Raw genomic sequence first — 16,601 nt, forward strand, 5'->3', positions numbered from 1 at the left:
ACTTGGGCATCCCGCGCGGGAAGGTGACCCTGCAGGAGTGGCCAGGGGTTCTCAAGGACTCTGATGTCTGTCACGGTTTGAACCATAGCCCCGCGCCTGGGGCGGGTGCAGGTGGAAGGTCCGCCTCTTTCTGCCCCTGGGAACGCCCCTCCGCGCGTGAGTAACGGCGAGGCGGCGTCTTCTTACTGCCCTCGCCTGGTGAGATGCGGGCACTGCTGCCAGGAGAAAAAAAACTGAAGATGTGAATTCAGTTCATCACCCTTATTTATTAAAAGATCGGGAACTTGACCCGCGCTGACAGTGATTGGGTTTCCTGACCAGTAAAGACATTCAAATGAAACGAAGCTACGTACACCTGTGTTTTTACTGTACCTTTAAAATGCCATTATTTCACAACTATGTGAAAATCCCTGACATCTCTCCTGCACGGCATTTATACAAGGATGTATTTAAGTTGATACCTTTTTTTGTATTGTTTTTGAGACAGAGTCTGACTCTGTTGCCCAGGCTGGAGTGCAGTGGCGCGATCTCGGCTCACTGCACTCCCAGGTTCAAGCGAGTCTCCAGCCTCAGCCTACTGAGTACCTAGGATTAAAGGCGCGCCACCACACTTGGCTAATTTGTTGTATTTTTATTAGAGACGAGGTTTCACCATTTTGGCTAGGCTTGTCTCCAACTCATGACCTCAAGTGACCCGCCCTTCTCGGCCTCCCAAATTGCTGGGATTACAGGCGTGAGCCACCACACCCAGCCCAAATTGATGCTTTTTACCGAGAGATGAAGGGAATCCTTGAATGCAATTATTATCTGCCTTTTTAAAATTAGAGGGATGCTGGGTTAACATTTTTCATTTAAGATCACGGAGAATTAAAACAATAATTTATCCGTAGGTAAAGTTTTCTTTCAAATAGCAATTTGGATTATTGGAAAATTCCCTAAGTAGGCATCTTTAATACTTGTGTTATTAAAATAAAAGTATTTTAGAACAATTGAAGCAGATCATGGATGGAATGTAAACATTATCGCAAGAATGAAATTTTCTTTCCCCTTTGGTATTAGGTATTTATTCATTTCTTATTAGAGTTGGCCTTTTGAAGATTACTTCAAAATTAGCTTTTCCCCTGTCTTCAAGCAATGTCCTTGGCTTACTTAAATACTGAAAGTAAACTTACAGACAAGTTGAGAATGATCTAAGGAATAGTTTCCCCCATATATAAAAATGATTTGTTAATAGCCATATTTGAGCAGCTAAATAAAATAGAATGAATTTTTAAATTTTGGATTAAATTGTTCAAACTGGCCTGGCGAGGTGGGTCACGCCTGTCATCCCAATACTTATGGAGGCTGAGGCGGGCAGATCACCTGAGGTCAGGACTTTGAGTCCAGCCTGGTTAACATGGTGAAACCCTGTCTCTACTAAACATACAAAAATTAGCCAGGCATTGTGGTGCATGCCTGTAATCCCAGCTACTCGGGAGGCTGAGGCAGGAGAATTGCTTGAACCTAGCAGATGTTGCAGTTAGCCAGGATCTCACCATTGCACTCCAACTTGAGCAACAAGAGCGAAACTCTGTCTCAAAAAAAAAAAAAAGGAAGAAGAAAAGAAAATTAGCTGGGCGTGGTGGTGCGCCTGTAGTCCCAGCTACTTGAGAGGCTTAAGCCCAGGAGGCAGAGGTTGAAGTGAGCCAATATCATCCCACTGCACTCCAGCCTGGGAAACAGGGCAAGACCATGTCTCAAAAACAAAAACAAAAAAATAAATAAATAGTTCAAGCATGGCATGGTGGCTCACGCCTGTAATGTCAGTATTTTGGCAGGTCGAAACAGAGGATTGCTTGAAGCAAGAGGCTCAAGTCTAGCCTAGGCAACATAGCAAGACCTTGTCTCTACAAAAAATTTTAAAAAGAAATAGCTGGGTGCAGTGGTACACATGGAGTGCTGGCTACGCTGGAGGCTGAGGTAGGAGGATTGCTTGAGCTCAGGGTTCCAGGCTGCAATGAGCCATGATCCCCTACTGTGCTCCAGCCTGAGTGATAGAGTGAAATCCTATCTTTAAAATTTGTTTTAGAACATTTAAAAAGTCATTTGAGCATAGAATATGCTTAAGAAAATGTCATTATATAAATGAAAAATTATCTGTAATCAACTCCAGATTCAAAAATTCTGTGAATAGTTATGACTGTAGGTCAGGTCATTTGGTTACAAGTTTTAAAGTTCATTTAGGCCGGGGGTGGTGGCTCACGCCTATAATCCCAGCACTTTGGGAGGCCGAGGCGGGTGGATCACGAGGTCAAGAGATTAAAACCATCGTGGTCAACGTGGTGAAACCTCGTCTCTACTAAAAATACAAAAATTAGCTGGGCATGGTGGTGCGTGCCTGTAGTCCCAGCTACTCGGGAGGCTGAGGCAGGAGAATTGCCTGAACCCAGGAGGCGGAGGTTGCAGTGAGCTGAGATCGTGCCGTTGCACTCCAGTCTGGGTAACAACAGCGAAACTTCGTCTCAAAAATAAAAATAAAAATAAATAAAGTTCATTTAGGTGGCTCACACCTGTACTCCAGCACTTTCAGAGGCCAAGGCAGAAGGATCACTTCAGGCCAGGAGTTCAAAATCAGCCTGGGCAACATAGCAAGACTCCATCTTTGCAAAGTTTAAAAAGTAGCCAGGTGCAGAGGTTCGCACCTATAGTCCCAGCTATTCAGGAGGCTGAAGTGAGAGAATCTCTTCCTTTTTTCCAAGCCCATTTCTGATATCAGCCATAATGAAAACAAGTCTGAAGTCCGGAGATGTGTGGTGCCAAAAAAATCTAATCCTCCAACTTAAATTAGAAACTAAAAAATATGTGTGTAAATCTGGGAGAAGAGGAAAGAATAAAATGATCACTTATGGAATATGTGGATTGAGAAATATCTAGAGGCCCAGGATAAATTAGCATGAAATAAACACAAATCAACCAGCAAACCGCTATACAATTATTGGGTACTTAATTTGTACAGAACTGTCTAAAAGAAACAGAGATCAGCCAGGCGCGGTGGCTCATGCCTGTAATCCCAGCACTTTGGGAGGCTGAGGTAGGCGGATCATGAGGTCAGTAGTTCGAGACCAGCCTGGCCAACATAGTGAAACCCTGTCTCTACTAAAAATACAAAAAATTAGCCGAGCGTGGTAGTGGGCACCTGTAATCCCAGTTATTCCAGAGCCTGAGGCAGGAGAATCGCTTGAACTGGGAGGCGGAGGTTGCAGTAAGCTGAGTTTGCACTCCAGCCCCCAGTGACAGTGCAAGGCTCCATCTCAAAGAAAAGAAAAAAAAGAAACAGGGAAACATATGAGGGGTATAGTAATGGTCCATATGAGCAGAGGGAAAGGCAGTGCCATGTCCAGGATCTAATGACACAGGCCAAGAGACAGGGCAGCAGGTGCAGGAAGAGACAGGGCTAAGGTATGTTACGGTAAAGGAAGGCAGGCAGGAAGGAAATAGGGCAAAATCTCACACACACACACACACACACACACACACACACACACCAGCACTTTGGGAGGCCAAGGTGGAAGGATCTCTTGAAGCCAGGAGTTTGAGACCTGCCTGGGAAACAGCAAGACCCCATCTCTATGAAAAACAAACAAACAAACAAAAAACCTAAAAAACTAGCCAGACATGATGGTGGTGTGCCTGTAGTCAATGTGCCTGTAGTCCCAGGTACTGAGGAGGCTGAGGTGGGAGGCTCACTTGAGCCCAGGAATTGGACGCTACAGTGAGCCGTTATCACACCACTGCACTTTCACCTGGGCAACAGAGTGAGATCTTGTTTCAAAATATTTTTTAAAAATCATATTAGGCTGGGCACGGTGGCTCATGCCTGTAATCCCAGCCCTTTGGGACTCAGAACTCAGATTTAACTCTTTTAAACAGAATGCTAAATTCAGACTGAAAATGGCTGGCTCATTCATCTATAAACAGAATAATTTAAAACAGTCACATTTATTCATGATAAAGCATGCAGAACTTGGAAGAGTATGATCTACTATTTTAAAAAACTGAGCCAAAAAGTACATATTGCTTATACAATATTTCAATGTTTCTTGGACTGAAATACAATGAATACCTCAACACAGCCTGTGCAATAAGCAGCTTTGATACTGCTTCACAGATTCCTAATGCCTGAACGACTGACTCCACCGTGGTTCAGCTGCCTCAGGTTGTAATCACTAATTCTGGGCATTCTAATAGACTGTATTTTTGGATGCAACTATACTATAGGATTTACAGAAAACAAATCAGTATACCAAGATAAATACACTTCAATGTGAAGTTTTAATGTGATACTAGAATGTCAAATCATCTACCTATTGTCCACTGACCTAATTTTATTTTTTTGGAGGAGGTCCCGTTATGTTATTTAGGTTGGTCTCGAACTCCTGTGCTCAAGTGATCCTCCTGTCTCGGCTTCCCAAAGGGATAGGATGACATGAGCCACCGTGTCTGACCTGTCCACTGACTTTTAAAATGTTCTACCTAGATTTTCCAAGAACACCAATATTCAATGACAATCATCTGAGTATTCATGGAGCTTTCAAAATATAGGTCCCTTCTTAGGAATAGAAACATAAAATACAGGTCTTTCCCCTGCCTTGCTGGGCCACAGCTCAGATGTGGAAAGTAAACAGAATTGCCAAGAGGAAAAAATTTCTGCAAAATATGTTGCAAAAGGCTAGGCATGGTGGCTTACACCTGTAATCCCAGCACTTTGGGAGGCCGAGGCGGGTGGATCGTTTGAGCTCAGTTCAAGACCTACACGGTGAAACCCCGTCTCTACTACAAATACACATTAGCCAGGCTTGGTGGTGTGCGCCTGTAATCCCAGCTACTGAGGCAGGAGAATCACTTGAACCTGGAGGAGGAGGTCGCAGTGAGACAAGATCATTCCACAGCACTCCAGCCTGGGTGACAGAGCCAGACTCCATCTCAAAAAAAAAAAAAAAAAGGAACAAAACCAGGTCCTCTTACTTTCCCTGCCTTCCTCTGTAATATTCCATTTGAGATCAGTGGTTCTCAAACTTCTGTGGGCACGGCCTCACAGGGTCCTTATTTAAGACAGTCCTACACCCAACAAATTCTGATTCTTGGTCTGGAGAATCAGGGGGCAGGAATGTTGCCTTCTAATACCCCCGGTGATTCTAATACAGATAGATCAGGCCACTAAGCAACACTGTCTCCTTTTGTTTTTAGAGACTGAGTCTCAAAAAGAGCTTGACTGAGTTTGGCTTATTAGACTCTTTTTTGAGACTGAGGCTGTAGTGCAGTGGTGCAATCTCAGCTCACTGCAACCTCTGTCTTCCGGATTCAAGATTCTTGTTCCTCAGCCTCCCCAGTAGCTGGGATTACAGATATGCACCATCAAACCAAGCTAATTTTTGTATTTTTAGTAGAGATGGGGTTTCACCATGTTGGCCAGGCTTGTCTTGAACTCCAGACCTCTGGTGATCTGCCCACCTCAGCCTCCCAAAGTGCTGAGATTACAGGTGTGAGCCACCCTGCCCCGCCAACACTGTGTTAGAAATTCTTCCTCTTGGGATCATGACTTACATGGATCTCTAAGTACCCAACATTTTCTCTTTATAAATATCAATCTTCAGAGAGATTATTTCCTTAGGTGCATACTCCGCTGAGTTCCCTTCCTGTCAATAGCCTGCCACTGAGGAAAACAACCAGCACTCAGGGCATGAGCTATATTGAAGTTCAGATTTAGTCATTATTGATTTTAAAAAAAAAAGCTCAACAGTAGTTTATCTTACTGAGGTTTCCAACAGATTTTATTTTGCAGACCACTGGTTTGTAGCTTTTGAGGACCAACATCTGTATCAATTCCTATAAAATGTCCAGTCAATTGCAGTTCCGTAGCAGGCTCTTCGACTGCACACCACGCTTATGGCTGGAGGTCCAGGTGTGCATGCATAAAGGCTGCCCGCTGGTTCATGGAGGAGGGCGTGTCCCAGATACAGCCTCTTCCAGGAGCTTCATCTTCCCAGGGGTCATTTCCTTTGGCAAGAAGTCAGTTGACATGCGCAGCTTTGGTGCCTGTGAGCAGGAAGCACCACGAACGTGCAGGATGTGCTGCTTTTTTTCAGATGAAGATGGGCACTTGAGGGTCCAGCGCCCTTGTGCTTAGTGACAGGAATCCCTCCTCATCGCTTCGTAGGTTAAAATATAAGGAAGCCTCCTCTTTATGAAACACAGATAACACCTTTTTAGATTGTCTATTTATTCTAGAACTACAAAATTCAATTCAAGAAAATATAGGTCCCATGAAAGACTTAAAAGTTTTATAAAACTAAAATCTAGTTTTTCCTGATAAATTGTACTTTAGGCAAAACCCTCCCAATGCTTCTAAAATAATACTAAAAGGGGCATCTGATTATACAAGAGCAATTTAAAAAATTAAATATTTATTTGAATAACAAGTTTAAGTTCGAGCTGCAATGTTGGCAATGCAGGTTTTTAACACAGATCACAAAAAGCGTGCACAAAAAAGGACTGGCGCAAAGGACAAAATGCTCAGAATTAGGCTACGTAGCTGCTGATTTTAAGGAAACAAAAGGCCTGAAATCACTATACAAAATATAAAATGTATTAAACACTACCATCCACAGAACAGTCTTTATTATTGATCATATTTAAAAATTATTTGCGTAATTATATATTGAATTGTAAATGAGTATCATACATGAACCTCCTTTTGGAAGGCAATTCCTTGTAGCACTATAGAACATCTAATTACATTGCAAAAAGTATCCTTTTTTGCTATCGATAAAGAAAACAGTTAATGGTATTACTGTAAATATCAGGAAGGCTACAAAAAAAGAAACAAGACTTCTTTTTTGTCTTCAAAGTGTTTTCCATGCAGTGAAGCACTTGCCGTTTTGAACTGAATGCACTACTGGAGAATGTCCTGGATCCACGATGCTCTTGAGAGACAAGACTAGGCTTTCCAAACCAAAGACTCAAAGGAATCATGCAACCCTCTTACGACTGGGATATCGTCATGTGCCACTTACCAATGCCGTCTCTCCAGAAAACCATTCAAGACACTTAAAAAAAAAAAATCAGACTTATATGATAAATATACACAAAATGAAAAGACACCAACTGCTATCTGACACGACTATTGGTAATGTCTGTGCTATGTGAAAGCACCTTTAAAAAGAGCCTATGCGGCAAGAGATAAGTGTCTAAAGATTCAAAATGAATCAACAGTATTGGATAACAATATAATTCTCAACTCAGAAGCTGCCTCAAGATTAGGTGCATCTTCAGTTAATGTAACAGGAAGAAAAGGCAATGGATTTTATTTTATTAATTGTATCCACTTACAAACCAACCTAAGGTCACCCGATGTGTAGACACAATGAGATTTTTGTTGTTTATAGTCTTTAATTGAAGTGATGATAAAGGAAATAGAGCTATTTAAAAACAAAACCAAACAGCTATTTCTGTCTAGATTAAGAGGTGGCCCCCGGTGTGGGATTCACATTTTGAGTGGCCACTTGCGGTGCGACCTCGATGATCCGGGGTTTGTCTATGATTCTGGCTGTGCGGTTGCCCTTCTCTACAATCCCAATAATCCATGCTTGGTGGCCTTCACCATATTTGGGGGACTTTATCTCTGCACAGAACCGAGCTGCTTGCTCACGTGGTAAACAGATCAGTAGGCCGCCTGGCAAAAGAAAACAAGATGACTGTTAGTGTTGACATGACAGCAGCTTCCCTGCCTCTACTGCTTCTGCAGATCCAACTTCATCAACAGCTTTCTGCCACCTACATGCAAGTAGCTCTTCCCATGCAACTAAGGCCGGTTTTTCTTTGAAACAGGATCTCACTCTGTGGCCCAAGCTGCAGTGCAGTGGTACAATCACAGCTCGCCGCAGCCTCAACATCCTGGGTTCAGGCGACCCTCCTACTTCAGCCTTCCCAGTAGCTGGGATTACAGGTGTGCATACACTGTGTTGCCTAGGCTGGTCTCAAACTTCTGGGCTAAAGCGATTCACCTGCCTTGGCTTCCCAAAGTGCTGGGAGTACAGGCATAAGCCATTGCACTCAGCCTAAGAGGCCTGTTCTGTGCTGTAATTGAGCAATTGCTGGTAAACTACACACACACACACACACACACACACCCACCCACCCACCCACCCACCCCTAACTCTAAACTGCGAAAATGACCTATTTGTGAACCATGTAACACGATGTAGGGGTAAGGTGTTTGGGTCTTCAATAATCCATGTGGTAGCTATTTTTTCCATGCTACACTGAAATAAATATTGACAAAATAGAAATTCTGATTCTCTACATCGACTCTCTCATCTTACTAAGAATGCTTTTTTGTATATTTAAAAAATTTAAGATTCATGAAACAGTGTATGCTCCAAGGTATCAAGGTTCCAGTCTTGACTCTCAATATCTTCAAAAGAGAAAAAGTATAAAATACATTACAATAAACCTTTGTTGCTCTTTCCAGTAGCTAGGCCAGAAAGGTTTATATTTTTCTAAGTAGAAATAAGATGATCAGGAAAAAAATGTACAAACTATTTCTACAAAAGAAGTAAAAACCTTGTGGCATGGCGCAGTGGCTCACGCCTGTAATCCTAACACTGTGGGAGGCCAAGGCAGGTGGATCGCCTGAGGTCAGGAGTTCAAGAACAGCCTGGCCAACATGGTAAAACCCCATCTCTAACAATAATACAAAAATTAGCTGGATGTGGGAGTGTGCCTGTAAACCCAGCTACTCTGGAGGCTGAGGCAGGAGAATCGCTTGAACTGGGGAGGCAGAGATTGCAGTGAGCTAAGATCGTGCCATTGAACTCTCTTGTTGCCTGGGCAACAAGAGTAAAACTCCATCTTAAAAAAAAAAAAGTAAGAACTTCTCATTTCTGAAGAAAGGAAGGAAACAAATTTAAGTGGCTGATAACATTCATTAATTCATTCAATTTCCATTCAGTGCCCAATTTTGTGGCAGAAACTTGTCCTGGACAGACCCTGAACCAGCAAGGGAAAAATACCCCTGCCCTCTTGGAGGTTACTTTTAGAAAACAGGTTAATCTGTTTTTTTTTAACAGGAGCTGAAAGGTCCTCTATAAAGGCTGCGAGAGGCCTGGTGGAGTCCTGCAGCCTCCTCACCACTGCACAGGTTGACGTGAGCAGGGCTTTGTGGTCCCAGCTCTGTGGTCCCTGCCCCTGGCCTACTCTGGAATTTCCCAGGGAGCTTTCACAGATACTGAGGCCCAGGCTTGCCCCAGAAGGATCTCATCATTTTGGGGAGGCTGGGGTTAGGCATGTGTATTTTTCTTTCTCATTTTTTTTTTTTTTAAACAGTCTCACTCTGTCGCCCAAGCTGGAGTACAGTGTTGTGATCTCAGCTCACTGCAACCTCTGCCTCCCAGGTTCAAGCAATTCTCTGGCCTCAGCCTCTGGGGTAGCTGGGATTACAGGGTGCACACCACCATGTCCAAGTAATTTTTGTATATATTTTTTTGAGGCGGAGTTTCGCTGTTGTTACCCAGACTGGAGTGCAATGGCACGATCTCGGCTCACAGCAACCTCTGCCTCCTGGGTTCAAGCAATTTTCCTGCCTCAGCCTCCTGAGTAGCTAGGACTACAGGCATGCACCACCATGCCCAACTAATTTTTGTATTTTTAGTAGAGACGGGGTTTCACCTTGTTGACCAGGATGGTCTCGATCTCTTGACCTCGTGATCCACCCGCCTTGGCCTCCCAAAGTGCTGGGATTATAGGCGTGAGCCACAGCACCCGGCCAATTTTTGTATTTTTAGGCAGGCACAGTGGCTCATGTCTGTAATCCTAGCACTTTGGAAGGCTGAGGCAGGCAGATCACAAGGTGAGGAGTTTGAGACCAAACTGGCCAACATGGTGAAACCCTGACTCATAAAAATACGAAAGAAAAAAAAAATTAGCTGGTGTGGTGGTACATGCCTATAATCCCAGCTAGTTGGGAGGCTGAGGCAGGAGGATTGCTTGAACCCAGGAGATGGAAGCTGCAGTGAGTAGAGACTGCATCATTGCACTACAGCCTGGGGGACAGAACAAGACTCTGTCTCAAATAAAAAAGGGTTTCACCATGTTGACCAGGCTGGTCTCGAACTCCTAACCTAGGCCTCTCAAAGTGCTGGGATTTCATAAGCCACTGCACCCTGCCCGCAAGTGTACTTTTAAAATCCCAAGATGATTCCACTCTTTTGCAGAGTAGAAAACTAGAGATCTAGTGGAAATAGAAAAAGAGAAAAACTGAAAAAAAAAGAAAAAAAAATAAGGAAACTTAAAAGATCAAACATTCAAGGTAAAAGGAACGAACGGGGCAAAAGAAAAATGGCACTTAGGAGGATGCACTGCCTGGCTCTGGCTGGGGTCACAGGAACAGGAACAAGCGATGGCAGATGTGGGCCTGTGGGTGGTGGCCTCGAGGCCAGCAGGCCCTGCTTGAATAGCTGCCAACATGATGAAGAGAATGTCCCACAAGTTACAGACAGACGAGGCCACCAAATTAATGAGGAAACAAAAGGAGCTTAAGCTTGGGAAAATGGTAGGGGATATGAAAGCTACTGGGGCGTGTGGTGTCAGACCTACATCACCGTCTGACGGCTCTACCTATGCTTGTTCCATCTCTCGTCTTTCCTCCATTTATATTTCCTCTAATAAATTAATGCACATCTAAAAAAAAAAGAAAAAGAAAAATGGTACTTTTATCCTATTGCATTCTTTTTTATTCTATTTTTTTTCCTTTTTTTTTGAGACAGAGTCTTGCTCTGTTGCCCAGGTTGGAGTGCAGTGGCATAATCTCAGCTCACTGTAACCTCTGTCTCCCAGTTTCAAGCCACTCTCCTGGCTCTGCCTCCTGAGTAGCTGGGATTACAGGCATGTATCACCAGGCCCAGCTAATTTTTAAAATATTTTTAGTGTAGATGGGGTTTCACCAGGTTGGCCAGGCTGGTCTTGAACTCTAGATCTCAAGTGATCTGACCTCCTCAGCCTCTGAGGTGCTAGGATTACAGGCATGAGCAGCTGTGCCCAACCCCTTTTTTCTGTCATTCTTAAAAACAACTTGAGACATTTTTCCAGGAAAAAATATCACCTGTTCAAAGTAACCTATGGGTATTACGGTTAATTTCAAATGCGAAGCTTTCAGTGAAAATTGAATGCTGACTTATTTCCCCCATTACCATATTCCTGCATCAGAAAGAGCACAGGACACTCAACTTCAGCAAGGCTGCTGCATCCGCCCAGGATGGCTGAGAGGAGACCAAGCGGAAGGGTTGGCAGCATGGACCTCCGACAGAGTGGGGGCCCAATCAGGGCAGGGCTGCTGCTTTCTGGCTGAGCCTTCCGTGAACCTCACTATTGAGTCCTCAGACGGGCCCAGCACCCTGTACCTGAGGTCTCCGGGCAGGTCCCATGCATGAGGCCGAACATGTTTCCACAGGCCTTGCTCACTGCAGCCATCTTGGCCAGCACCGGCAGGTTGTGAATGACGAACGACACCTCGTTTCTCTGCTGCTTGGCCAGGTTCTGCGCGTGGCCCAAAATCCCGAAGCCCGTGATGTCAGTGGCCGCATGGGCGTTGAATGTGTGCATGAGTCCTGCAGCTGGGAGAGAGAGGGGCAACTCTGAGAATAAACACCTTTCCTCAGCTCAAAAACCTCACGTCTGAAATTGATCTGCAACTTCCTTGTCAGGGAGATGACGTATCCGAATAATGAAAACGCAATGTTGTAAAGTCAACCAAAGCCAGAGTGAAATCCTGAAAGTTCTTATTTCAGTTTGAGCCACCTGAAAACTATCAGAAGCTTCAATCCATAGTAACTTTCCAGTAAACTAAAAAAGATCATCCTAAAGCCAAAGACCAGCCCCACCCCCCGCCTTTTTTTTTTTTCAGAACAGAGGCTCTCTCTGTTGCCCAGGCTGGAGTGCAGTGGGGCAATCTCAGCTCACTGCAACCTCCACCTCCTGGGCTCAAGTGATTGTCCTGCCTCAGCTTCCCAAGTAGCTGAGACTGCAAGTGCATGCCACCACGCCCAGCTAATTTTTGTATTTTTAGTAGAGACAGGGTTTCACCATATTGGCCAGGCTAGTCTTTGGTATTGGCCCTCTGCAACCTCCGCCTCCCTGGTTCAAGCAATTCTCTTGCCTCAGCTTCCCAAGTAGCTGGGACTACAGGCGCACGACACCACACCCAGCTAATTTTTGTACTTTTAGGAGAGATGGGGTTTCACTTCGTTGGCCAGGACAGTCTCGATCTCTTGATGTCATGATCCGTCCACTTCGGCCTCCCAAAGTGCTGAGATTACAGGCGTGAGCCACCACGCCCAGCCTCACTCAATATCAAGGTACTCCCACTAGAGATGAATTGCGTGAGACTTTATTTTTAAATTTCTTTTTCTTTCATTTTAAAGAAACAGAGTCTTGCTCTACTGCCCAGGCTGGAGTGCAGTGGTGTGATCACAGCTCATGCAGCCTCATCCTCTTAGGCTCAGGCAATTGTCCCACCTTGGCTTCCCACAGCACTGGGATTACAAGTGTGAGCCACTGTGCCCGACCTATCATTTAATTAAAAAAAAAAAATTATAGACTTTATATTCTGGAGCAGTTTTGGGTTTAGAGAGAAATTAACTAGGAAGTAACAGGGAGCTGCCATTATCCTTTGCCCCAGGTTTGGCCTATATTGACGCTGCATTAGTGTAGTGTATTTGATAACTGAATACTAATACATGACTATTAAGTAAAGTCAGAGGACACTAGGGTTCACCCTTTGTTGTCAATTCTACATATCCAACATTACCGTATCACGCAGGGAACTTTACTGCCCTAACAGTCCTGAGTGCTCCACCTGATCCCCCTCCTCCCCGATGACCTCTGGCCGCCGCTGATCTTTTGTACATCTCTACAGTTTTGCCTTTTTCAGAACGTCATAGAGTTGGAATCCTGTACGGAGCTTTTTCAGGCTGGCTTCTTTCACTTAGTCACATGCACTTAAGGTTCCTCCACATCTTTTCATGGCTTGATAGCTCATTTCTTTTTACAACTCAGTAACATTCCACAGTACAGATATGCTACTGTTTATCCATTCATCCACTCATCTACTAAAGAAACGAATGGTTACTTCCAAGTTTTGGCAATTATGAATAATGCTGTTATGAACATTTGCCTGCAGGCTTTCATGAGAATTTAAGTTTGCAACTTCTTTGAGTAAATATCAAGGAACACAACTGCTGCATCATATAACATATTTAGTTTCATAAGAAACTGCCAAACTCACTTTCAAAGTGGCTGTCCCATTTCTCATTCCTACCAGCAACGAATGAGTTCCTTCCTGTTTCTCTACTTTCTTGCCAGCAGGTAGTATTGTCAGCGGGGGTTTTTTTTTTTTTTTTAGACAGGGTCACGCTTTGCCACCCAGGCTGGAGTGTAGTGGTGCCATCACAGCTTACTGCAGCCTAGACCTCCTGCGCTCAAGTGATCTTCCCATGTAGCTGGGACTAAGGCGCAAGCCACCATGTCCAGCTAACTTTTGTATTTTTTTTGGTAAAGATGAGGTTTCACCATGCTGGCCAGGCTATTGTCACGTGTTTTGGATTTTAGGCGTTCTAATAGGTATGTAGTGGCATCTCATCACTGCTTTAATCTACAATCCCCTACTGACGTATGACATTGAGGTTCCTTTTATGTTTATTTGCCCTCTGTATACCTTCTTAGGTGGTGTCTGTCAAGTTTAAATTGCGTTTTTATTATTGCTTTTTAAGAGTTCTTTGTGCCGGGCATAGTGGCTCATGCCTATAGTCCTAGCACTTTGGGAGGCCGAGGTGGGTGGATCACCGGAGGTCAGGAGTTCAAGACCAGCCTGGCCATCATGGTGAAAACCCTATCTTAAAAAAAAAATAAAAAATAAAAATAATAAAAAAGAGTTCTTTGTATATTTTGAATACCTGACCTTGAACAGGTATTTGGCAAAACTTTTCTCCCAGTCTGTGGCTTGTCTTTTCATCCTCTTAAATAGGGTCTTTCACAGAGCAGAAGTTGTTTATGTTAATAAAGCCAAACTTCACAATTTTTCTTAACAGATAGATAGTGCTTTTGGTGTTGTAAGTCATCACCGAACCCGGAGCCACCTAAATTTTCTGTGCTGTTACCTTCTTCCAGTTTTATACTACTGTGTTTCATTTAGGTCTACAACTCACTGACATGGTTTGGCTCTGTGTCCCCACCCAAACCTCACCTCGAATGGAATGGTAATCCCCTCATGTCAAGAGAGGGATCTGGTGAGAGGTGACTGAATCATGGGGGTGGTTCCCCCATGCTGTTCTCATGATAGTGAATGAGATCTCACAAGACCTGACGGTTTTGTAAGTGGCTGTTTCCCCTGCTCCCCTCTGCCCTGCTGCCTCATAAAAAAGGTACCTGCTTCCCCTTCACCATCTACCATAATTGTAAGTTTCCTGAGGCCTCCCAGCCACGCGGAACTGTGAGTCAATGAAGCCTCTTTCCTTTATAAATCTCTCAGTCTCGGCTATTTATAGCAGCATGAAAACACACTAATATACTCATTTTGAGTTAATCCTCATGAAAAGTACAAGATCTGTGTCCAGAATCATTTTTTTATGTGAATGTTCACGTGTTCCACCACCATTTGGTGAAGACTCTTTTCTCCAATGAATTGGTTTCGCTCGTTTGTCAACAATCAGTTGACTCTATGGGAATCTACCTCTGGGCCATCTATTGTGTTCCTCTGATCTATAACATTCTTAATTTTTTTTTGACATACGGTCTCGCTCTGTCACCCAGGCTGGAGTGTAGCGATATGATCACCACTCACTGCAGTCTCAAAATCCCGGGCTCAAGTAACCCTCCCACCTCAGCCTCTTGAGTAGCTGGGACTACGGGAATGCGCCACCATGCCCAACTAATTTGTTTTCTTTTCCTTTTTTTTTAAAAAAAAGACAACATGGGGTCTATGTTGCCTAGGGTGGTCTTATACTGCGAGACTCAAGGGATCCTCCTGCCTCAGCCCCCTGAAGTGCATAGGCATTGAGCCACTGTGCCTGGCTATAACTTTCTTACAACTAACAACAAATTACAGAAAATTTTTATTTCCAAATGAATTGTTAAAAAATAGGTAAAAGATAATTCTGTCACATTTCTCTGGTAGAACATTATCTAGCCATTAAAAATTATGTATAGGCCAAGTGTGGTGGCTCACGCCTGTAATCTCAGCACTTTGGGAGGTCAGGGTGGGCAGGTCACTAGGTCAACAGATAGAGACCATCATGGCCAACATGGTGAAACTGTTTCTACTAAAAATACAAAAATTAGCTGGGAGTCCCAGCTACTCGGGAGGCTGAGGCAGGAGAATCTCTTGAACCCGGGAGGTGGAGGTTGCAGCGAGCTGACATGGCACCACTGGCACTCCAGCCTGGTGACACAGCAAGAAAAAAAAAAAGAAATCATGTATACTAGGAGGCTGGGCGTGGTGACTCACACCTGTAATCCCAACACTTTGGGAGGCCAAGGTGGGCAGACCACCTGAGGTCATGAGTTTGAGAGCAGCCTGGCCAACATAGTGAAAACCCGTCTCTATCCAAACACAAAAATCCTCCAGGTATGATGGTGCACACCTGTAATCCCAGCTACTGGGAAGGCTGAGGCAAGAGAATTGCTTGAACCTGGGAGGCAGAGGTTGTAGTGAGCCAAGATCCCACCACTGCACTCCAGCATGGACTCTGTCTCAAAAAAAAAAAAAAAAAAAAAAAATTATGTGGACTCGGATATATAAGATGGGAAACATTAGTAATATCAAATGAATAAAAGCAGACCCTACAAATATATATACTAACCACTTATATAGGAAAAACACTAACCACTACTTTAAAACAATAGTAAACCACCAGCCAAATGTGAAAGAAGTCCTGGCAGAATACATAAAAATGCTAGCGGGAGCTGTTTCGGGAGGAGGAAATAGGGACAACTTTTTTCTCTATTATTTCCATTTTCTAAAAACTTTTCTATAATAAGCATGTAATTCTTGCATAGTAGAAAAAATTTATAAAATAAATGGGAGGAGAAGACATATTCGAAAAGCTTTTTAAACGTAGTGTGCCAATGTAAACTGTGGTGAACACTTTGGAAGAGTGTGGCACTATCTATAAAAGCTGAGCCAGTACTGATCTCTCACACATGCATCAGAGGGCTGGGCTGAGGAAGTTCATAGCAGTCACCCCCCGTCAATCAAGAGGGCAGGGAAGGCAGTGGAAAACCAAACAGCAGTCAAAAGGAATCTACTACAGCTACATACAACAAGGAGACTCTCAGAAACAATGGAGGATAAAACATATAAAAAAAACCACAAAACTAATTCTTTGTTTAAGAACACAGGACTGTGCGATAAAAAAATATTCTAAAATGCAAGAAAATAAACACAAAATTCAGTGGTTACCCCTAAGTAGGAACGCAGTGGGTGGGATGGGAGTGGGGGCAACTCTAGGTCATGTTCTGGAAATAGCTTCAGTATATTAAACTTTCTCAATTTCCATTCTGAACGTCGGTTT

General features: G+C 43.7%; 1 protein-coding gene across 4 annotated transcripts in view; it reads right to left on the minus strand.

Moving 5' to 3' along the window:
* Positions 1-5,792: 5,792 nt before the first annotated feature.
* The window catches only part of SEPHS1 (selenophosphate synthetase 1), a 32,679-nt gene continuing 21,870 nt past the window's right edge, over positions 5,793-16,601 (minus strand). For all 4 annotated transcript variants that reach the window (XM_035306816.3, XM_078329484.1, XM_035306814.3 and 1 more), the window contains 2 exons: positions 11,436-11,648; positions 5,793-7,711 (listed from right to left, as the gene is read on the minus strand). In XM_035306816.3, the coding sequence (XP_035162707.1) occupies positions 7,497-7,711; positions 11,436-11,648 (428 nt within the window). In that variant the 3' untranslated portion in view covers positions 5,793-7,496. The remainder of the gene's footprint in view (positions 7,712-11,435; positions 11,649-16,601) is intronic.

The sequence above is a fragment of the Callithrix jacchus genome, chromosome 7 (genome assembly GCF_049354715.1).
Source record: "Callithrix jacchus isolate 240 chromosome 7, calJac240_pri, whole genome shotgun sequence".
NCBI classification, from domain to species: domain Eukaryota; kingdom Metazoa; phylum Chordata; class Mammalia; order Primates; family Cebidae; genus Callithrix; species Callithrix jacchus.